General features: G+C 39.1%; 2 protein-coding genes across 8 annotated transcripts in view; one reads left to right on the top strand and one right to left on the bottom strand.

The window, feature by feature from the left end:
• Positions 1-1,860: 1,860 nt before the first annotated feature.
• Positions 1,861-18,942, bottom strand: USPL1 (ubiquitin specific peptidase like 1). 4 transcript variants are annotated; one of them, XM_057373101.1, is made up of 9 exons: positions 18,867-18,912; positions 14,221-14,387; positions 13,522-13,650; positions 11,616-12,273; positions 9,391-9,477; positions 8,851-8,980; positions 7,472-7,597; positions 6,648-6,808; positions 1,861-5,114 (listed from the first exon to the last, which is right to left on the bottom strand). In XM_057373101.1, the coding sequence occupies exons 2-9, from the start codon at positions 14,317-14,319 to the stop codon at positions 3,211-3,213; spliced, it is 3,294 nt and encodes a 1,097-aa protein (XP_057229084.1). In that variant the 5' UTR covers positions 14,320-14,387; positions 18,867-18,912; the 3' UTR covers positions 1,861-3,210. The 4 variants fall into 4 exon arrangements, with proteins under 4 accessions (XP_057229084.1, XP_057229086.1, XP_057229083.1 ...); XM_057373103.1 differs by lacking the exon at positions 14,221-14,387 and having other exon boundaries at positions 18,867-18,942; XM_057373100.1 differs by lacking the exon at positions 18,867-18,912 and having other exon boundaries at positions 14,221-15,497.
• A 168-nt stretch (positions 18,943-19,110) lies between these two features.
• The window catches only part of LOC130577614 (uncharacterized), a 32,296-nt gene continuing 26,838 nt past the window's right edge, over positions 19,111-24,568 (top strand). For 2 of the 4 annotated variants that reach the window (XM_057373104.1, XM_057373107.1), the window contains exon 1: positions 19,113-19,712. In XM_057373104.1, coding sequence (XP_057229087.1) covers positions 19,655-19,712 — 58 coding nt within the window. In that variant the 5' untranslated portion in view covers positions 19,113-19,654. Of the gene's footprint in view, positions 19,713-24,568 lie in introns of all 4 variants that reach the window. The other 2 variants (XM_057373106.1, XM_057373105.1) reach the window with 2 other exon arrangements.

Genomic DNA, 24,568 nt, shown 5'->3' with positions numbered 1-24,568 from the left:
GGCAGTAGTCAGCCATGAAAAACATCAAGATTAGATTTGTAATCAGCACCACAGTAGATTTCTAGAACTGTGCTCTAGCAGGTATACAGCTAAAAATCCATCCAGGCAGCTCTTTTGCAGATGTGTTGGTTTCTTGTAGGCAGGATGTGAGAAGGCAGCCCTATTTTTCACCCTTTATGCTGCTTTAAGAAGTGTTTGAATATATCATCAAGGAGTAAGATCTGAATCACAGCACCATCTCTGCAGAGCTGATTCTGAACTTTAAGTGCCATGATTGTGCTTTCCCAATTCAGAAGATGCAGACTCACAAGGCTCTGCAGAGGGACCTGGATTGATGGACTGAGACCAATAGTACAAGGTTCAACAAGACCAAGTGCTGAGTCCTGCACTTGGGTCACAATGACCCCATGCAGTGCTACAGACTGTGGGCAGAGTGGCTGGGAAGTGCTCAGKTGAAAAGGACCTGGGGGTGCTGGTCAACAGCAGCTGAACATGAACCAGCTGTGCCCAACTGGCCAAGAAGGCCAATGGCACTCTGGCCTGGATCAGCAATGGTGTGGCCAGCAGGACCAGGGCAGGGACTGTCCCCCTGTACTGGGCACTGGTGAGGACACACCTTGAATTCTGCGTTCAGTTTTGGGCTCCTCACTGTAAGAATGACATTGAGGGGCTGGAATATGTCCAGAGAGAGGCAATGGAGCTGGGGAAGGATCTGGAGCACAAATCTCATGAGGAGTGGCTGAGGGAGCTGGGGGTGTTTAGCCTGGAGAAAAGGAGGCTCAGAGAGACTTTATTGCTCTCTACAACTAGTTGAAAAGAGGGTGCAGCCAGATGGGGAGTGGCCTCATCTCCCAGGTAACAAGTGACAGGATGAGAGGAAATGGTCTCAAGCTGTGCAATGGGAGGTTAGATTGGATGTCAGGAATAATCTCCTCTGAAAGGATGGTTAGGCACTGGAACAGGCTGCCCTGGGAAGTGATGGAGTCACCATCCCTGGAAATGTTCAAAAAACATAGATGTGGCATTTGGGGACATCATTTAGTGGTAAAGATGGCAGTGCTCAAAGTCATTAGACTTTGGGAAATTCACCCTAGAACACTAATAAATCTTCCATAATACAGTGGCCAGCTTCTGATCACTACCTSTGCTTGCTCTATGTCCACCTAGCACACTTGTGATTGACAAAAAAAAACCCACTACAACACTTAATATTCTCTTAACGGCAAAGAAAAACTTGCATTTTAAAATTAGTCTTACTATAAAAATGTCCAGTAACGTTCCTAATTCTGACCAGTTTCTTTGGTAATGGGGTTTTCATTCAACCTCAGCTGAATTCTCACTTGGATTAGAGGCAGTAAAACATTTATAGAAACAAACTAATCTGCACCTCATCATCTTTAGTTTCCTGTTTCAGAAAAAAAGGCAGCCAGGAACAGATTTATCTTCATACCTAGTTTAACCTCAAGTGCTATTTGTTTGCTCTTAGAGCTTCTATATATACCTGTACCCACACTGAATCCCATGCAGCTGCAGACCAAGGACTCCCAGCCTCAGTTTGTGGAGGGAGTGGCAGTGGTGATCAGAGGTCCTTCCTTCTGTCTAGGTGTATCTGCACAGCAGGTGTATCCCCACACCCTCCCTCCTCTGCTATTAACCTTATTATAAACCTTACCACCAGAACCTCCTCATCTTTTAGCAGGTCTCTTCCTCCTGCTGCCCTGTGCCTTCTGCATCAACAACTCTGGGCTCACTCACCCCTGGGTCTGTGTTGTGTCCTGAGCCAGTGGTAAAGGAGGTCCCTTGTCACAGCTGCAGGTCACTGCAAYTGTGATGGATAAATCAAACTCTCATTTTGATCAGCTTTTTTTTTTGTTTTAATGAGGGAAATCACAAATGGGTAAACATTTCACCAGCAGTACGCCAGCCCTTTACATTCAAAATCCATTCACTTGTTTTCTATTGTAACATTATCAGTTACAGTATTTAAAACAAAGAACCTCAATTCCACAAAAACACATGTTTCCAGAATGAAACTATTCACTGCCTGAAGTAACAGTTTGATAACAACGTACCCAATTGCAGCAGAAATAAGTTGAGTTCAGGGCCACTTACAGTTTTTCAAACACTTTTTAGAACTAGTTCAAACAATCCAAGACMATTAAAATCTGTGGTCATGCCTTGTAATAATATTATGTTCAACTGCATCTACCGAAAAAGACTGAGCACTTAGTGTTTTGAATTTGGAATCTAAAACAATGAAAAAATGCAGAACACCTAAACATCTAAAAATGCCTGATATAAAGACTTGCTGATAAAATCCTTTATATTTTCAATTACAGCCAATCTAACTTGGCATATAATACCCTCAGCTTTGTGTCTATGCATTTAAAAAAGATTCCCATCTAACAAAATGAAAGCTATACAACTCCAGAAACACCAAGGTGTGAATCCTTCTGCTTACTCACTGCTATCTTGCCACAGTTTTCCATTACTTTCTTCCTTCTGACCTTGCCTCTCCCTGGCATCTCACATACGGATGGGGGTGCACTGCTTGAGTCATGAAAAACTCCAAGTGACAACATTAATAGGCATTAACTTACAGTTAAACTAATTCTGAAAAACCTTTCTTTTATGAAATGGTTTTGCAGCTAAGAGTAACTAAAAGGTACATCTGATATTCTTTCTTAGTGATGCAAACTCTGGACCATATCTTACTAATTCTAATTTAAAAAATAACCTGGCTCAGAAGAATATTCTGCAAAATTATATTTGCAGTTGCCCACAAGGAATAGGACAATTTCTACTATGTATCCATCTTTTCTTGTATCCAAGGGTTGTATACGTAAGCATGAGCTTGTAGAAGAGTAATTCTGTAATACATCATCAAAACTACTGAATTATTTCTCAAACTTGCTGGAGTATGGATGTTTTTCATATTAAAAGAAGCAACAATTAAGACTCATAGGAGCTTTTAATTAAAAATCATCATCATATCTGACAGCTAAAATAACTGCTTCTCAGAAAAATAAAATTCATTAAACCGCGATTTGCTTGTTACAATAAAATGTTAAGGAAAAACATACCTCAAATGTAAACTGTTCAATTACAGCCAGAGTGCAATTAAACTAGTTATATAATATAATTTAGTAGTGCTTTGTTTCAAAATATACATAATACTGAGAAAATACTTAAACCCAAGAAACCAAGTATTCACCAAGTTTCAAACAGAGTTTCATCAAAATGAGGTAAATCTAGGTCACCTGCCATTGAGTTTGGTGCTGAAATGGAGAACAGGTCTTCAAGGATATCATCCCTTGTAGGACTTTCAAAAGAAAGTTTTTTCACACTGTGTTTGTTTATTGCATCAAGCTCCAAATTAGCATCCTTTACAGGACTGTAATAATTGTGGTCCTCACTTGTCACTGCTGCCTGTGGCACACTGGCCTTCTCATTGGACACAACTGTCCCCACGCTGCTGTCCACCATTTCCATGTACATACACTCATCTTCGCTCTTCGGATTCTCCAAGGAAGTGACAGTTGAAGCAGGGGACAGTAACTCTGCCAGTATTTCATCAGTGTTATTCTGGCCAGTGCACCCTGGCACTGAGTTAGCACTGAATTCAGATTCATTACCTGTGACATCAATCTGATATTGCAGCTCCCTTAAAAAGCTCTGCAATAATTCACTGTCATTTTGAGATTCAATATGTGATGGGGTGCTTACATCTTCACTCACAGGTTTTTCCTGTTTCATCTGTTCCACTGCTAATCTATCCAATGAAGCCAACTTCTTCTTTTTAGCATTAAGTTTTTTCAACAATTTTAGGCGAAGCTTTTTTGTTTTGTCACTATCTGACTCTTCTGCCTTCCCAGAGTTATAGCCAGGTGAAGGGTACTGAGTCACTTTACCCGAGGTACCCAAAGCACTTCCCGACTTATTCCAAGCTGGACCTACAACACTGCTATGATTTGCTGTTGGAAGACAAGTGCTTTGAGAAAAACCTTTGTAATTTAATAAAGGATGAGTATTATTACTCTGAAGAGCCAGTAACTTTGGGGTCTCAGTTGTGTTCTTTGTACCTCTGCTTTGAAATCCACCAAAATTACTTGCACCCTTAATTGGCAGCCGTACTTCACTAATTTTTTGCAGTGAGGAAATTCTGCAGCTTTTGTCATTCTTAAGAGCTGAGGCACTTGAAGGCATAAAAGAAGTATTCTTGTTTAATAATTTCTTTACCCAGCTTCCTACAAATCCTCCTTTTTGGTCTTTGTGCAAAGGTTGAACTGAATTATTGGCAGCRGAAGAACTGTGAGCTTGAGAATTAACTACAGTTTTGCTTGCATCTTTCAAGTCAGGTGACTTTTGTATAGTATTTTCTACTGCTAACAAGTTCTTGTTTAACAGTAGATCTGAATTTAGTCCATGTCCTCTGTAAGCTAGGTTAGTTCTGTCATTTGTCCAAGAAGGTGATGAGTCAGATGAATCAGGGTTATGGTTTTCAGGCACAGCAGGAGAAATACTTACTGGGTTCAACTCTTGTAGAGGTAAGCCAATACTGGAATTTTCATATAATATGGATTTATTGCTCATAGCTAGACTAGTTCCAGCAAACTCTCCTGTATGTGGAGTGCTAAGTGAAAAAGCTGGTTCTTGCTGTTGTGGTGTGCCYCTTTCATCAATGAGGTTATTTCCCACCATCCGTCCATTCGGCAGTGATTTATCTTCCGAGTCAACTAGAATTTCTTCAAGCATCAGTGTTACAAGATCACCATCTGCCAGATTTTCTAAGCTATGAGGAGCAATACTTTCATCTCCAGCTACTTGCTGCTGTTTCTTCTCTGGAGTTCTCACAGAATGCTCTTTGCAGTGTTCTGCAGGTGTTTTGCCCACAATGTTATCAAAACCACAGTGCAACACTGTGGAATTTGACTGTACATTATTCAGAGAAAAATCTTCAATCTTTTTACTCTGGAACTGGGAATTCAGTTCTTCTGGCACATGTGATGCTTTCTTTTCCCAGATAGCAATATGAATCTCTGAAGGAGGAACTTCAAATCTTTCATGTCTCTTGCAATATGGTCCCTTTAAATCATCACATTCAAGCCAAGTTCCTGAAAAATAGCAACCAGTRCAGAGACTCAGAGACTTTTAAAACTGAAGTCACTATCCTCATACTTGTCAAGTATTTTCATTAACCCATTTCTCTGACAAACAGAAAATAGAGGGTTTTTTTTCCTAGAGAAAACTGTAAAAAGGTCAAACACAACTAAAACTTGAAGCAATATTATTAAAGGTCAGAGTAGGTCAACCATAAAACAAAGCCAAGTTCTTTTTTTGGCTGAAACATCTTGTGTGAAAATACCCTCACAGGTCTCAGGTAACCACCTCTCAAATTAAGTTTTTCTGTAGACCTTTTCATTGCCTGGGTGGGAAGCACAGGGGGTTAAAAGAAACTCTTCATTTTAATACTCTTGTCTCATCACCTGCAAACTGTTCATCTACAATGAAAGAATATTTTACAGCTTTAAGAATTTAAAAATAGATATGTATGACATATAGGAGGTTCTTAACTCTGCATTTCCCAGCTGCTTCCTCTTCCCATTTCTTTTTATTCTCTAGCAGTATGACTTAGACAATTTTCTGTTGTCACAATACTTTGAAAGACTGTGCTCCATGCTCTCTACAGAGGCACGAATATCAAAATATCACCTTTTCACCTTCTCTCATTATGGATCTTCCATCAACGGTACAACTATCTTACTGTTAGTAATGTTTCTAACATGAATTTGTACCTCAGGGGTGGGAGGCACCATAAAGTTGAGAAATAAAAAATAACTTAATTCATTGCTCATAGTACCATAGGTTACCTTGCTTCCAGCCAAGAATGGATGAATCACTGGTTTAAAAATAAACAATATTATTTGTTCTACAGTCAGGGTGAGACTGCATTTTTAAACTTTTATGAAGTTATGAAAGGAAAAACTCCATAGCTAAATTATTTTTTCTAGTGAATGCACTATAGGACAGCACACTCCTGAACAAATCAGTTAAACCAAACCAAAACCTTCACTGTGACAAACAAGTTTCCCAATTATTGACAACATTTTAATATGAAGTTTAAAATGCAGACAAAAGAAATCTTTGTTATTTTATATTAACTGTTGAGACTACTGCAGTAACCCATAAAACACAATTTCATGTACCCTCATGAAATATTATGGTAGTTAAGAACCATAAAACTCTCTCTCTTATGAGGAAAGGCTGAGAGAGTTGAGCCTGTTCAGCTTTGAGAAAAGATAACTGAGAGAGGACCTCATCAATGTTTATCAGTATCTGAAGGGAGGTGTCAAAGGATGGACAACGGTCTGCTTGGTAGTGCAGAGCACTAGGACAAGAGGCAATGGGCAGAAACTGATGCACAGGAAGTTCCACCTGAACATGAGGAAGAACTTCATTGTGCAGTGACCATACACTGCAACAGGCTGCCCAGGGAGGTTGTGGAACTTCCYTCACCAGAGACACTCAAGAACCATCTGGACACAATCCTGTACCATGTGCTCCAGGATGACCCTGCTTGAGCAGGAAAGTTGGACCAAGTGACCTCCTGGRGTTCCTACCAACCTGACCCATTCTGTAATTCTTACCATCAGGATTCAAAGACCAGCTTATGAAGTGCTTCTTATCTGTTTGATACTGAACAATAGATGTTATTTGGTACGTGTCTTCCTCAAACTGAAACGAGTATTTCTCCAGGTTGTTATGTGGCAAGCCTTCCACAAAATGTAACATTAATATTGAGGGTACTCTGACAAAGAAACAACAAAGAACCAGTTTATTACAACAGAACAGTGGCAAAAGTTCCTAATGAAAGAGTACGTGGTTCTAAGAATATRTGGTTCTGCCTTTACTATTCTACCTCCTCATAGGACTCTTCAGATTGTAAGTGTAAAGGGAAAAGAATATCACAAATGGATATTCCATTTAATAATAGATTAGGAGAAAAAAAAAACAAACACCAAGTAAGTGATTAAAGAAGTGAGGAAAAGCTGAAAAAAACCACCCCTGTGCCATAAAAACAGTAGCAAGGGACATTGTTCTCAAGTCAAATAAGTAAACGAATGATCAAACAACAGTTTTATCTACAGCAGGGACTGTGGAAAGGTTGACACTGGGTATCAGTTGTCTGTATTTACTACCTGACAGTTAAGTATTTATGACCTAACTCAAATACATGTGGGGGTAAGCATGTTAAATATTGTTCTGTTTCATTAAACATTATTAAACACTATTTGCCATTTCAGCTTTTAAGAATTATCTAAAATCTTTAAAAGTGAGTATTTATCAGAGTTTAAGGTTTAGAATCTCTGCAAAGCCACAGTAATAGYATGGTTTCAAAAATCATATGTTCAATAAATGAAGTTTCAGAACTGTATGGAGTTTACTTTTCRATTCACATATTCAAACTTACTTTTCCAAGATCATCTGCCGTCTTTGAGATGAACTACCACAGTTATTACATGGTCCAATATGAACAGCATTAAGTGGATGCCAATCAGGGATTATATTTGTAAATGTTGTTAGCGTTTTCTTCAATCTGGACACACACACACACACACACACAAAAAAAGAGTAAGCTGAGCTGGTAATCAGAAAACCAGAAATACACATACTGTACCAGGAGAAAAGAAGTTATAAAAACACTATGGCAAACCCAAATTCTATTCATGTTCATGCCATTTGTGTGGAATTCACTGTGACAGCATCACATCCAAACCAGCCCTGAATTTAGTTCTGCCAAACAGCATCAGTCACAATTTGTTTTCAGCAGTTCTATGATCTTCAGTTTCACATTATTTTATTATTTGCTTTTTCTCCCTTTTCATGTTATCTGTTTCCTTTCCAACATAAGACAGAGCTTGTACCAGTATCTGCATAATTTACTAGGTAATACAGTATCTCAAGAGGAGATGAAAGCAGCACCACATTACCTGAGAATCCCTATTATACAAGGTCTTGTTTTCAAAAACCAATACATTCATAGCAGAGATTACACAGAGGTTACATTGTATGAAAATACAATGTACGGGATATTAAAGTGAAGTAAAATAGTTTATTCATTCATTAGCCATAGAAAGGACTTCCTCTATATTCAACCTAAACTAAATCTTTCAACTTTTAAAAAAAGCACAGTATGTAACAAAGTCTCTTGAAGACATCCTATTAACCACAGCTACAGATTAACTTTCAAGAGTAACATATAGCATAAATCTCATTTCACTTGGGGATCTAGAATTTTATTACATAAAATCTAAGATAGTGGAAAGAAACAGATGTTTTTCAAATTAAATGAGGTGTCTTCTGAAGGTGTATCTCTCTGCTGACTTTAAAAGGAGCTTAAATKACTGGCTTGTACCTGCAGCTACGCAGAACTAAATCAATTCTCAAGAAATTATTTCCCTGTAATACTGTTTTGAAAKAGATAAACAGTGTTAAGAGTATCTATGATTGTTTATAATCCAAATGAATATTACAGGTATGCTTCAATAGCAAAAGTGTATTAGGCACATATTCTTTAGGACCAAAAAATAGAACTCAGCAAAATATCAGAGTGAACGTAGCCAGAGACTCACACTGTTACCCATTGTTTCTTTTTTAACTGATAACAGTCCTTTAAAACATGGAATAGCAGTAAACTATTCGAAAATGAAAAAGCAGATCATGTGAAACTTCACCAACAAGCTTAAACTGTCYAAAATCTGGAAATCTGAAGAAAACRAACTATTATATACAGATTTTAAAAGGTAAGGCAGAACAGTTATATAGAAGCTACTTAAATAAAAATCTCACCTGTCTTGGTATTTGTGGCCACAACATGCACATCCAAACTTCCATGAAAAAGAGTGCAAGAATAGTTTCTCAGCTTGTTGATCCAGTTGCAAGAGCAGCCGAAGTGCAAACACTGGATTCTCCATGTTACCTTCAAAGATGAAGCAGAAAAAATGGTCACTGAATATTTGAAATCACCTTTCAGTACCTTAAAAAGGAAGAGAAGCTTATTACTATGATTTAAATTTCAGTTATTATTTCAAGGCTCTATTTCTAATTCTCACAGCAAAGGGATTGATCCATGTTATTAGGTTGTTAACAATGACAATTTCATGACCACAGCATAATTACAAAGATTATCTGCTCTCTAAAAAGTCAAAATGGGCAAAGGACAAATCAGATGATCATACTGCAAAGTAAGTGCACAACACCAATAGACACAATTGTATTCCCATACTTTCTTGTATGCATACATACACACATACTTCCATGTATGACACAAAAGGCTTTACATCTAGGGTTTCCTGAAAGTAATTACTGAGTTCTGCACTAATTACTTACCCAGTTCACACCTAAGCTGAGGCTGAAGTTGTGTAAACATTACATTTCTGATTTCATTGAGATGAGATTCTGCTTTTGGAAGAACATCTAAAGAAAAAAATACACGTCTCATGTATTAATGTGTAACAGCCCCCACACCTTTTCATACACATTTGTACCCCCAACGTGCACTCCCTCTCTGCAAATCAATGCCTTTCACATTGACTCATACTTGCCTGTTGGTAGAACAGCCAAGTCTTGGTATTAGTTGGTTTGAAAACCAGAGAAAAATTTACACAAGTTASTCACATTTTACTGCAGTCTGCTGACTAAAAGCTACTTGATCTGAAACTATGACTAAGAGCAGTGTACTAACAGCTACGTAGTAACAATATTTAAGGATAGTGTAACCACCCATTAGAAATCCTGCAGATTTAGAGATTAAAAAAATACTTTAAAATCTAAACACTAAGATCAAAAGCATGAAAATTTGCTTACATGCCTTCTAATGTTATACAATTTAAATAATAAAACATTTAAATGTATTATTTCAGATTAAACACCAATTTCCTAAGTGAGCCTTTAAAATAGTAAAAATAATTTTAAATTGAAAAACTTATTTTTACTTTATGCATCTTAGCATGTATTTTCATATATTTTCATTTTTCATTATACGTCAGTTACGTTATTTCAACACAAGCACATTCTTTAAGCACAAGCAAGAATGTAATTTCTACTACACAATCATGATCATGCCCTGCAGAAGTTTAAGCAAATGTTTAGAATAGCTATTGAAACTGTTTATTACATATAAATTCTGTGTATCCAAAAAAAGCAGTTTCTGGCAGCTATATTCCTTTTGATTGTTTTTAAAAAYAGTATGCAAAAGACACTGTAAAATTACACAGAAGAGCACAATAAATTCTACACCTATTCTCCACAATACTCTTCATCCAATCCCCTCTCCACTGTTACCCAAATAAACTAATTTGTTTTGCAGCAATTGAAATGAAAAGGTGTAAGTTCTCTCAAACAACACTGTACTCCAACACTTACCATCCCCATTTAAGTGTTACTGCACACCAGAGCTCCTTTGCAAATACAGCCCAGCAAAGAAAAACATTTCAGACAGGTTCTAGGATGGCACAGGGCTTCCCAGTAACAGCTGAACACCTGAACTCAAGCAGCCTCTCTAGCAAGTACGGTACATGAACTAGTTCAGAACATTTTGGGGTTTTCTTCCCTGCTTTGTAACATGTATTAAACCACTTGTGATACACATTATTTTTCCCAGGAAAGATACATTAAAGTTATCTGTTGTGCGACTGTGGTCTATATATACAAACACACCAACAGAATGTCTATTGAAAATCATGAGAGGTACTGGCTAACCAGAGCTTTATTATTTCTGTAAGAGATGATGTCTTAGAAGTTTAGACTTAGGACACGAATGGCCCTGTTGAAGAGAATAACAAAACCATGACCTTCATTTAAGAGTTGAACAGAATCCACAGAAAAAAAATGATCAAAGGCCACACCAGTAATATCCTACTTTGAGTGCAGCTGTGCTGCCTCAAAGGTTCCCCCAGTTGTCCATCACAGCCCAGAGCTTAGATGTTACAGTCCTCAAACCTGTTATGCTGAGCTGACCTGTTAATACCCTGCTGAGGATTACTGAGTACTCACTAGCCCTTTCCAGACCATATGATCCAGGTTAAGGTGTTTGACTGCTTCCAACTGAAGCAGGTTAGGAGGCACTGTCACCTGCAGCAGAGCTTGCAAACCTCAGGGGAAGCATGCCTTCAATGAGCACAGCTGGAGCCAGAAAAGAACTTATGTTCGCAGCTTTACTATTTTTGGAGTGCCAAGGCAACTGCCCATTTGCACATGGTGATAAACCACAACAGAAATTATTTTGAAAATAAAAATTAGAACAGTATGCTAACATGTTAACCAACAGAGTGGAAAGTAACAAAGAGTGAATTACATAAATAATGTATAGTATCTTTATGTTGGATATGACCAAAAAAATTTAAGAGATGCTTGGTTTGATGCCTTCAAGAGTGCATGGTTACCAGGATTCTACTAGATAAAGCACASTATTGTGCAAATTCATGGTAATAGTTGTAACCCATTCTTTTGTGATCTTGAAATAGAACAGGGGCATATATGTGTGCTGCTTTAAATTCCACATATTTATAGCAGATCAYTCTGACTATGAGAAAACAGCAGCTAAATATACTCACCTTTTACTTTACTCCTTTTRCAGGAATACAGAAGAATAGATGCTTGATGGTATTTCTTTAAGAGCTTCTGAAGCAAACATTTTCCATCATTATATTCTTCTGCTAGAGCAAACTTTAATGTTTCTAAGTGTACCAGTGCTGACAAAATACAATCTAACCAACAAAGATTATGTACGTTTCTCCACTGAAGACACACATCTCTGTCATTAGAGGAACCTTTATCCTCTTTGGGTGAAATTTCAGATGCTGTTAACAAAAGCTTTGAATCTGGAAAGGGTTGTGTACAAGTCTTTGGTGGACTACCAAGTCTTTCTTGGTAGTTGTTGGTCTTGGTGGTTGTTTCAAAATCCACCTTCTGCATGCAGGACCCCACGCTGYTGCCGGGGATTTGTTGGTCATTTTGCAATACATCATGTAGGCTTGCCTTGGGAACGCACGAGACATCCTGGTAGCATTTCACCACAGARTCTGTATTAATGGTGTGCTTAACATTTAACACACTGTTAGTTCTTGCTTTTTTTGGATCTGATTCAACAGCAGAAAAGTCACTGGTATCACCCAATTTCCTTTTCTTGTGAGTAGATGGAACTTGATAATTTTCTGAAGCAGTAGAAGTAATTATGCTGTTTAATGGTTTATAACCAAGTGGGTAGATACACTGAGGGAAAGAAAGAAGGTTACAGTGAAATCTGCAAAGCAATTTCAGGTGAACAAGAGCTAAAGTAAGTACAAAACATACTTTTAAGATGGAATGTTGAATCATAGAATCATAAAATGGCTTGGTTTGGAAAGTCCACTTTCCACTGGACTAGGTTGATTAGAACCCCATCCAACSCAGCCTTAGGGACTTCTGTAAAGTGATTTCTAATTTATTAAATTAAATTTAAATTGTTTTAATTAAATCAATACACATATTCAACATACGAATGATAGGAAGGATATTTTACCTCACTACTGTCTTATAACCAACTGTGAAATAAATGTACCAGTAGTGACAATTCAACACTACTTTTTCAATAAATTCTTCCAACCTCTGCAAATAATCTAATTTTGCTAGGGAGAATCCTCTTGTCCTGTTCTGCTAAATCCATTCCCTTAGGGTACAGATTTGACATTATCATCTCATGCTTGAGAAATGGTAGTGTATCTTTCAGGCTAGCTCAATGAGCAGGTGGCAACCAGAATATAAACAAATCCCTGTTACCAATCTCCAGAACTATAATTAGTTAAATTATTATTATTATTTAAATTAGTTATAATTCTCCAGAATTATAATTAGTTAAAAGCAGGAAAGAATAGGACAAGCAACTCTGAGGTCTGAGACCTGTATCTAGTCTAAATTTCTAATTTAGGGCACCAGTCTATTTGAGATTGCTATACCCTCACCACATGCACAGAGCAGTGAAGGGAGAGGCAGCAAAATCACAACTCAAATATTAAGAAGCACAAAAATCCAGGTAAGGTTAAAAAGGAAAAAAAAATTAAGAAAACATTGTAATCATAAYTATAAACCTACTTGCATTACCCAAACATAAAGAAAGGAAAATGGGAGATTCACACCTGCTAGAGTTGTGCATCAGTTACGTGGACCATTAAATATTCACCTTCTGACTTGTACAAAAATTTATTTAGCACCACTTGTGGTCCCTTGCTGCATAAAAAAGCCTCTCCTTTATTTCATTAAAATTTACTTTTTAATGCTTTAGGGTTGCTACCTAGGCCTAAACAGTGCATATACACAGGTTAGTTACATCTTTCCCTATAGGCAAACAAATATCCTCRGACTTGAAGGGGTCCTATTTCAACAGTCTGCTTACCACCAACAAAATCAGGAACTTACTGAGGTGTTACTGCTGAAGGTAAAGGCCTCTGCATGACCAATTTAAAATCTTTGTTAGTGTAATACCTGAGGATTTTCACAAAGAAAAATGGACTCCTGAAAATTGAGGCGGTAAGCCCGTAAGCCTTGGATCTGACCCTTCTCTCTGCAGACTGGACAATACTCATGTGCAGTTGTTTCAGCAGGAACCCTGTTCTAAAATAAAAACAAGCCAAGAAATATAAAGCAGCTTAAATTTATGTATTTCATACATTATCCTATGTATCCCATACCTTATGTAYGTAAGACATACATATCAAGATAAAAAAATCAATGTGCAACTTCTAGATATAATACAGTACAAAAAAGCAAACTATATTGGTTTCTTTTTTATTATTTTTAATATATTTGTATGTTTTAACCACACATTAAATAAATTTATGTTTTTATTTAAATATTCAAATAAGGTGTCTTTAACAACACAATTATGCATATTTTATTCTACTTGAACTACACCATAGGACCCTTACTGCCAGGGAACACAAGCTCAGATCTTAGAAAGACAAATCACTTTTCACAGGAATGCAAACAGGTGTAAAAATAGTGCCAGTAAAAAAAATCATAGGCACATATTTACTTAGAATAATCTTTCGCCATTGTTATAGATTTCCGTGGAAAATAATTTTGCAAATTTTTTCTTTTTTGTAAAATTAAGACCAATTAAAAATCTCTCAAAACAGAGAAAAATATGAACTTTGCACATATGTAAAACAAGTGTCAACTGACTTTTCCCAAATACCCCACCATGTGGAGGGTCGCTTTCCCTACACCAGTCCCTTCTCCAATCACTTGCAAACCATTTGCAGTCTTCTGGGTATCCATCATTCTGAGCCACTGGCTAATTTATGTCACTTGTAACAATGTCATGACCACTAACGATTTTTCAAAGACTCCTGAAAAATAAGAAGTGAATAAAACAATTAAAGAAAAATTAGACTGAAGTCTGGGGGTAAAAAAAGTACCAACAACAATGCAGCTTGCATAATTTGAGGAAATTAATTCAGAAGAGTATTCCCTAAACTGAAAATATTTTTTTTGTTCTAGTGCGGATTACAAACTCAAAACTATAAATCAAGAACTACAAGGATCCAATTCTGCTCCTGCTGACTTCCAATGAAACTAACCAGAATAAATATACATCTCTTCAAGAGGCATAAGGAAGTTAAGGTAAGCTGAATTCCAAAGTCATCGATGTAGTATTTTTCCTTCAGCCACAACTGTTCCCTTTTCATTACTTCACTGAAAAGCATTCTCTCTCACACCATGATGCCCTTTCAACCTTGTCATACAATATAGCAACAACTCCTTGCAAAAAAAAAATTTCGCCAGGCACTGAGACCGCTGTAAACACTAGTTCAACCTAAACCGACTTACAACATTTGGCAAGAAAAGACCCTACAGAATTGCATGGAATGCTAAAAACCATCAAAGCATGAATTTAAAAAGCACAGCAGAAAAACAAAGCTACTCATTTCAAATCAGACCCCAACGGCAACTTAAAAAGTGGATCAAAATGAGATGATGCCTTAATGACACTACTCAGTGTGTCCAGCAGCACTTTTCACGTTTACCAGGCTGCAGCATGCAGAGAACGTATTCCCTGACTTATGAAACTAATGGCTGTAATAGAAGGCCAGAATATAAAGATATCAATCCATGTGCCTTGGAGCATGTTTAGTTTTGAAAGTAATGTTGTAGGGTGCACAAGAAACAGCACGGTCCCAACCTCATGCAAGGTGAAAACGAATGAATTAGCTCAAAGTATACAAGCCTGTTGGTGGATAAAGGAAAGACAAGCACCCTGACTTTTCACACAGCAGCAATAGCACTATCACACTGCAACTCAACTTTATTATCATATATTTAGTCTAGCCAGGAAGTTGACTTTTGTATATAATTACAAGTTGTACAGATACCAACTGATATCACAGGTTATATCAGATATCATACTAAAACACTAAACTTTACTGTTCAAAGGACTTTCAGTCAATTCCTTGGCCTGAAACAGTTCTCCAGAGTAATTAAAAAAATGATCCCATGACAGAAACTAGAGAGAAATTTCTCACCACAAAAATTCAACACTACAAAACTGCAGGTTATTAGTTTTTAAGCATGCCGTGTTTTTTTTACATAACATATTTATTACTTTGCAAGGCCCTGTTTACCCTGTCACCTGTCTCAAAAGCAAAGTGGTTTTTTCTGGTTATGTTCACTTTGTGTTACTTCTGCTAGTTTTTTTAAAGCTTAAATACTGAGATGTATAAGATGTTCTGAGATGTACAATACCTCCTCCAGCTATAATCATCCAGCTGATAGCACCACAGTACTGGAATAAAGACTTTTATTGCTTATACAAATATAATAACATTTAAAAAAATTGATTATCCTTTTAGTTCAAAGACAAACACAACAAGCAAATAAAATGGATCTGCCAGTACTAGATATGCAGAGTGATGCCCAGGGGTCTGTCTGTACTCTTCAGAGTTTCTAAGATTACAGGAATTTATTGGTGATCTTTGCACAAGGTACAAAAACTGGGCATGAGATCAACACTGCCAAGAAACACAGCCAAGTAAAAGACTGCTGCATGAGGTACAGCAACAACTCATTGTAGTCAAGTGCAGTAACTGCATTGCAGACAGGAAAGTACACAGGAATGCACTTTCAAACTTACTGGGTAATGTTCTAAACAATGCTACTTTCCCTTTCAGTCTGAATGTTGAAAAATGTAATGTAAAACATGCTATGGATGTGGGATAATTATAATTATGCTATAGCTTGGCTTTCTTGAGTAGATGGGTTGATATAGCAGCTCATTGCTGCAGAATAGAGGCATGTCTTTTCTCTTTTATTTCCCTCCCCTCAACCTTCCCTGACAGCTCACACCCTCATCAGACTTTCCATGAGCTAAATGAACTCACAAAACAGCAGAAAATGTATTAAAGCACATGCTTTTTCTGCTATTCCACTGAGTTAAAYTGGCCTATGAAACTCCACTGACTTAGGAAGGCAGAAGACAGAACATAAGTAAAATATGAAGGAGTGGAGAGATACGGGTTTGAAATAGAACTGTTAAATGGCTAAGGAATTGGCTGGATGGCCACATCCAAAGAGCTGCAGCTCAACGTACAAAGCACAAACCAGTAATGAGTGGTGGTCCCACATTGGGACCAATACTATTTACTATCTTTAGCAATGAGACGCAGACTGTGGGATCAGGTGGCCCCCAGTAAGTTTGTGGATGGCATGAAGCCAAATGGTGCGGCTGAGAGGTTAGAGGAAGGAGATGATATTCAGAGGGATCTTGACAAACAGGCCGGTGCCAATCATATGAGGTTCAACAAAGCCAAGTGCAAGGTGCTGCACCTGACTCGGGGCAAACCCTGGTATCAACACAGCCTGGGTGAACCGACTGGGAGCAAACCTGCAGAAGACTTGAGGTTACTGGTGGTTGAAAAACTGGCCATGACTCAGCAACGTGTAATTGCAGCCCAGAAAGCCAACTATATCCTAGGCTGCATCAAGAACAGTGTGGCCAGCATAGCAAGGGAAGGGATTCTTCCCCTCCACTCTGCTCTGGTGAGACCCCCACCTGAAGTGCAGGGAACTGAGTAATGATGTGGACCTGCTGGAGTGAGTCCAGAGGTGGACAAAGGTATCAGAGGGCTGGAGCACCTCTCCTATGAAGAAAGGCTGAGAGAATTGCAATTGTTCAGCCTGGAGAAGAGAAGGCTCTGGGGAAACCTTACTGCAGCCTTTCAGTATTTAAAAAAGTCTTATAGGAAAGAGATAGAGACCTTTTATCGGGTCTGTAGTGATAGTACAAGGTGCAGTGGTTTTAAATTTAAGAAGGGCTGATTTAGATTGAATGAAAGGAAGAAATTCTTTATGCTCAGGATGGTGAGGACATTGGGAGAGGTTGCCTAAGGAAACTCTCAATATCTTATCATTGGAAGTGTTCAAGGTTAGGTTGGACAGACTTTTGAGCAACCTGGTCTAGTGGAAGGTGTCCCTGCTCACAGCAGTGGGGTTGGAACTAAATGATCTTTAAAGGTCCCTTCCAGCTCAAACCATCACATGATTCCACAGTAAAAGGGACCTGGGCCTTTTGATAATAGCTGTACCTTGTGAAACAGTACCTTATGAATTAGAATCAATTATAAACTGCAAAAAGCAGGCAACAACACTGATTACACTTCAGTAAACATCCCTTTGTTTAAAGGCTAAAGGGACACTTAAAAATTACTTTTTAGTAAAGCACCTTACAAGTCTTGTTTCTTTCATCAAGGGGATATTAAGATTAAAAGAAACAAGTGAGGGGAAAAAAGTGTTGTTAGTTTTCCATTCTTTACACAAGAAGAAATCAGAGCATTAAGCTTTTTCTTTATCTGAGGTCATAACTACAAATATTCAAATCAAAGTCCCTCTCTCAAAAATTGACAGTTTTGGCCACAAAYGTGTTTTATTACATACAACAGTAACATCGTGGGAAAGCAATTCTCTCTACAGCACAGCCTCTAAGTACTGGGCAGAACTGCAAATCTCCATGGTGTAGGAGCAAACAAAATTCCTTTCCTGAAAACAGCCTAACACAGACTAAGCAAATAAAGATAAAACTGATGACAYTGCAGAACAAACCAGCGTGTAACATCATTACTCCACTGTTCTAAGAGTTTCTTCTACAGTCAGAGTTCTCTGAAACCTCCACATATCAACTGCTTTTATGGTTGTAGCACAAGAGATGGAGGACTACGTTTTGTTGACAAATCATTCAGCCCCTCTGAAACAGAAATGCGAGTTAAGTGTGGGAAAAACACAGCCTAAACTAGTGCACACAGCCTAAACTAGTGCAGTTTATTATAGCTGCAGGTAAGAGATGCAAGATTTCAGGAAGGCGGGCGATTTGTGTCCCAAGGCAGTAGAAATCAGAGGTACAGGGGTATGGATGCCACCTAAAGAGGGCTGGGCCGACCCTGGATTGCTGCCCTCCCTGCCGCACCAAAACGTTATCTTTCGTTGATAAAAATGATTAAAATATGGTTAAACTGCCTCCTGAGTTATTTCCCATCCAGAGTGATCCACGCGCTACGGAAAGACTGCACAAGAAAGAATTAATCGCTGCACACTAGAAAACGGAGTCAGAGGCGGATGTGTGCGGACACACGCGGTACCTCCCCGCGCGCACCTCGGACGGGCCCGCACCCTTCACCGCGCTGCTACTGACATGAAATACTCAGTCGGCATTTCGGGACCCCGACACACCGCCCCCCACCTTTCGCCCCGGCCGCACCGAACGGTCCGGGACAGGCCGTGCCCGCCACTCCCGGCGCCGGCCGCCCCCGACCCACTGGGCTCAGCGGCGCCTCTCTCACCTGCGGCGGCGGCCGCCGATCCCGGCCCCCAGCGCTGCCCCGGCCCCCAGCGCTGCCCCGGCCCCACCGCGCGGGGCCGCCACCGGCAGCTGCGCAGCTTCCGGCGCACTCCCGCCGCCATGCGGGCCCGCCCCGCCCCGCAGCTTCCGGCGCACTCCCGCCGCCATGCGGGCCCGCCCCGCTCCGCTCCGCTCCGCTCCGCCTCGCTCCCTGCAGGCAACGGAGGCGGAGCCACCTCCGGGCGGGCCCCAGACTGCGCCGAGCAGGGCCAGCAGCGTCCGAGGGAATTTCCCGCTCCCTCCCTCTCTCCCCCGCGCCCTTCCGACTTGCGCCGTCACTCACGCGGCGTGGTGGGAGGGGACGGTGGTGGGGCCGGTCCCGCACCTGCTCCGCCCTCCTCGGCGGGCTGGGGGGCGGGCGGTGGCCGCCTCGCAGCGCTCGCCCCGGTGGCGGGCGGGGCCGGTGGTTGGGGGTTGATGATTAACCTGCGGCCCGTTGAATATCTGCCTAAAGTGGCTCTCAGGGTGGGGTTTGACGTTGTCCGAGGCTCGGTACCTCGCGTGTGACTGCTTGAGACTTTGCGGCGGCCAGTTTAGCTGCTGACGCCGAAGCGCTGCGAGGATGCGCAGTTCCCTGTTGAAAATTCTGCTCTAAATCTCAGCCTCGCAGTCGTTTTTGGAGGTTTCATGCTCAAGAGGTCGAGATGATGTGGGGATCTCGGCGGGTGTCTCTGCACCAGCATCCTCGGGCTGCAGTAGCTCGGGTGCCTGTGGCTGGCGCTTGAATCCATGCTGGCCCCTTTCCCTCGGGCTGAGCTGCAAGGAGCTCAGCAGCTGCGGCATTTAGGTCAGTGCTCCGCTTCTCTTGCGTCAGGAAAGCTGTCAGCGCGGCCCCAGCAAGGCTGCTCCCCGGAGCTGCGGGAGGGAGTGAGTCAGGAGATTGTTCTAGTGATAGCACAGAAAATACCTTCTCGCTTCCTACCTGCCTCTGCTTTCCTGACGCGTTACTCCTGGCTGCGTGTTTAAAAAGCGTTTAGCCCTCTATGATTTGCGTGTGAAATTATATGTTACTATAACGGGTCCGTTGTAATATCCGTAATCTAATTTTTTGCTGTAGTTATTCCTTTAATTTGTGCAGTAATGTTTTGAAGGTTGAATTAATGTTTGAGGGTATTTTGTTCTATTGGAGGAAGTTTTGATTGGAGAAATATTGCAATGAAATTTGCTAATTATATGAAATTTGCTGATTTCATTTCATTTCATTATTTGCTAATTATATATATTATATATATATATATAATATACTTATATGTAAATATAAGCATTTATTTAATCTCTTTTCCAAGAGATTAAACGGCTCTGTTKAACTGCTAAAACTGGTCAAATAATGCAATCTACTGAATAATACAGTGTTGTAGTTTMGCTGGGTAGTTGTACACATGCAGTGATTTTTCTCCTGGCATTTTGGGACTCTCAGAGTATTACCTAGTAATACTTACGGTTAACATACAGTGTTTAGATGTATGAAATTTAATATAAGTTCTGATTGTTAGTATGAAAATTAGTACAAGTTCTGTTTATAAAAATCAATAACAAATGTTTAACTTCTTGTCATTGTAGTTTAAGTTTCTACTTTTCCCAGGGGTCACTAGGGTCTGTTGTTTTGTTTTGTCCTTCCACAAACTTTCGTTTTGAGTATACAGCAGGGGAGATAATGTGGTCAAAGATGTTTATTTCTGTGTGTTTGTGCTCTGGAAGGGTTAAGTGGATGTTTTCCTTGCTTACTAGTATGGGCTGATTTTGAATAAGCTCTAGTACTAAATCCCAGCTCTCTGGTAAGTTAGAATTCATGTCTCGATATTATTAAGATTTTTTAAGCTATTTAATGCCTCCATTCTCTGCTTTGTCTCTTCCCTCATGCCCCCCAACATTTTTGGTAAATTAACTTTTGTTTGGGGACAGACATTTTAGCAGGGTCTAGGAAGAAATACTTTACAATGAGAGTTGTGAAACGCTGACAGGTTGCCAGGGAGGTGGTAGATGCCTCATCCCTGGAAACATTCAAGGTCCTTTTGGTCAGGGCCCTGAGCAACCTGGTCTTGTTGAAGATACGCCTTCTCATTGCATGAGGCTGGACTAGATGAGCATTAAAGGTCCCTTCCAACCAAAAACATTCTRTGATTTCAGGCATTTTCTATATAGTGTTAAGCACCACAGTAGGATTTACTGGTATCCTTTCTTTTTTCCTCCRTGACATTCAGGTTGAATAAAGGAAAGCTTGTGCCAAAGACAGAATCCAGAAGCTGAAGTTTTTCATAGGCAGGAGGAAAAGATGTTGTGTGGTGGCAAARAAAGAAACTGGCATTTTTCATCTCATGGTGCAACTTTATTTGTCCTGAACAGAGCCGTTCAGAAGTAATAATTACTACATGATGCCAGCTCCACAGTCACTTGGAATTGACTTGAGTGTTCCAGATGTGGACTGGTAATGACTTTAGGATCTAGTTAGATTGCTGCTTGCTCAAATGAAGTTTTTCACTTGCATGTTGTGTCAGTTTGACTAGATTTGGTTTAAATTTAACTAACAATACATGAGCACATGGCTTATTTCTCATTTTAGTGATTTCCATCTACCTTTTGAAGTTTTTTGTTTCTTTTGAAACAGAAAGAATTAGGAGAGTTTTAAGATACAATTTTTGAAGCTCCTTTGGTTCAGGCCAAGGGAAGGAACATCCATGTTTGATTTAACTTTCTGACTCAGGGAATCCTCTTCTTGTTGCACTCTRTTCAAGCATAATTTGCCAACTTTGTGATTACACTGACACAATGAAGACTCAGAGTCTCCCCCCAAACCCCAAGATGAACTCTTGAACTCAGTGTTGTTCAAGGCTTCTTAAATATGGTGCTTTCAAAGAGTAACATATCCGTAGAAGAAACCATTATCTGGAACATACTTAAGAATGTCAGAGAAACAATATTCAGGACATATATTTAGCAAATTGTACCCAGGCTGAGAGCATATGCTATTCATGTGTGTCTTCTAAAAATATTTTCACATGCAAATTACACGCCCGCTGGCTGCTTAGTTCTAGCCATGTTGTTGCGGCATGATGCTCCCTGAGAAGCTGAGTATGGAGTGAAAACTTTTGCTCTGAAGGGTCTTCTTGGATTTTACATTTGCTTGGCTTTCCTTCTTTTTCCAAAAACTAACATAAGAATATTTCCAAAATGRCACTTTGCAAGTTTAAATTAAGTAACTAATTATGTACGTACCTCTCTTTCTCTGTTTAATGTTTAAATATGTTTATTAGATTCTGTTTTTCAAGTACAGACCACAAGAAAGCCATTGTCTCACTCAGATAATTTGTTTTGTATATAAAGTCATGGTGACAGTTGTTGTAAACTTCCTTGCATTCCTTGACTATTTTTAAGCCCACAAGCTGATTTTAATATGTATATGTAGTATCCTTTGGCTATTKCATTGCAATATTTTAACCAAAGGGAGGGTGATCTTTTTTTAAGACAGAGGTTCTAAAATCATTAGGTAAAAATGAGAATAAGAAGCCAGGTTCTTTTGGCCACTGCTGCCTGTTTAAACCCTTTTCTTTTTCTGTAGTGAAAACCTATTATATTTTTRATGACTCATTTTCAAAAGTGCAGGAAAGAAAAAGTAGTGCTGCATTTTTTCCCTACTGGCCTATAGCCTTGACAGGAGAAATCTGTATATTACCTTCAGGTACASTTCTTTTTTCTTCTTGGATCTCATRTGAGTGCTTCATATTTTGTCATCCTTGACAGGAGTGTGTTCTTTGCTATGTAGAAAGAGAGAAGCTGAACACTTTAGATCTGATGCAGTGCTCTCTGAAATAACTGCAAAGATTTGGGAATTGCAGCTGGCCTTCAAAAACTTTCTTAATTTTCATTCTATTCTCAAAGTTATTTTACCTCCATTTCCTACAGCCTCTAGGCTTCTGACCCCATTCTAGTAGGAAAAARAGCCAAGGCTTAACATAGTATCTCTTGTGTTTTCATAAATGAATTAAATTCAGGAGTATTTCTAGTGGGGAACTATCAATGATAAAATGCTGCCTCAGAAACCCATGTAAAGATGGATGATGTCTGGTATGCTCATTGTGGTTGTGTTATGCATTTGTGTCCTTAGGATTCTTCCAGTACTTAGGTTATASTCCTGTGGTTCAGGGTGTTGCATTGCTACTCTTGTGAAAGTCAGTAAAAATAGAAAATACAGTTTAATGTTGATGGAAGGATTTGGATGGGACTGAGCATGGGGTAATTGAACAACAGTTAAACAAAATTCATGTCTCTGTAGTGGCAAAGATATTGGCTAGCTTGATGTTAAGGACTTGAAAAACTGATTTCAAAGTTTGGAGTTGCAGCGGTTAAAAGACTTACTAAGTAAGAAGGATTACAACAAGACAATTGTTTTGAAATTAAATAAACAAATAATATTTTTTGAGATGTGATATGTGTCTCTGGTTTCAAACATTAATTGTTGTTGCCCTTTTAAGGCAGGTTATATTTGACTCTCCTTTTTGTTAGGCCTTTGTACTGGGTTTCTCTTCCTCTATGTGTAAGTCTGGGATTTCTAAGGTGGTTTTAGATTGAACTGATTGACTTATGGTAGGATTCAAAGATGTGTTGTCGGTATGGTTTTGTTCATTTAGAGAAGAGTGATTTTCAGCAATAGCAGCTGAAGACAGTGTTTTACAGGACTTAGGAAATTTGGGATGATGTAAAAGGTGCTATCACTCTCTTATGTGTATATATAAAAGGGAAATTAATACCAAATCATGCCTATGCAAGTAAAGAATAGTTGATATAAACCATGACACTTTTAAAATAATCTGAATTGTTTTATTCTGTTTTCAAAGTAACTTTGAAGGCTCTTTTGTTTTCWTGAAAAAAAGTGGTAATCAAACATACTAGTTAAAGTGGAACCCTTGTGAATTGTGGAAAAAAAATTCTAAATATCTTGCCTGCAGAACCTTGTTGCTATGTTAGCAGAGAAAAAAAAATAAGTAACATACTCTGTCCAAGAAATTGGTCAGTTCTTTTTAAATTCCAATGTGCTTCAAGTCATTTTCCATGTATTCCAGTACTTTCAAAAGGRAAGAGTCTTTTCATGTAAACTGATTCTAAGTTTGTAAGATGTCAATCCATGCTAAGAAAAAAGGAGTAATGATCCATTTTGTGAAGTTTAAAAGTGACAAACTATCCATTTGTACTTACTTCTGTAACTTATACTGATGTAGCATTTCCTGTCCATTAGAGACTTGCCCTCTGGTGCTTGAAGCACTTGAGCTATATTTTATCACCATTATCTTGTGGTTCTTTCTTATTTAGTCTTGGAGAATTTTTGCTTTCTGCAATCTCATTTGGCGAAACATTCTGTGTAAGGGTGCTGGTGCTGCTACACCACTTTGCACTATGTGTGACCAGAGCTTCCAGCTTCTGGCATCTCGTTCTAGTAACTGCTGTGTAAATGCAAAGAAAGACTGATGCTTATTCTGAAGAGTTTAAAATACTTGTCCTATCTCCTCTTTCCTGAATTGCCAGCATATTACTTTTCACAGAATTGCATGAGTCTAAATGGTTTGCTAAAGTTGGTAGGACTAATTCTGTGTGAACTTAAAGCCTTTGAAAAATCTTTCCTGTTTCTGAATTATCCTTTGGTGGTTTTGG

This window comes from Malurus melanocephalus, unplaced genomic scaffold, assembly GCF_030028575.1.
Source record: "Malurus melanocephalus ecotype Western Australia unplaced genomic scaffold, MMel_1.1 scaffold_185, whole genome shotgun sequence".
Classification (NCBI taxonomy): Eukaryota; Metazoa; Chordata; class Aves; order Passeriformes; family Maluridae; genus Malurus; species Malurus melanocephalus.
Note: the sequence above shows the minus strand (reverse complement) of the source record. Positions and strands in the feature narration are given on the sequence as shown.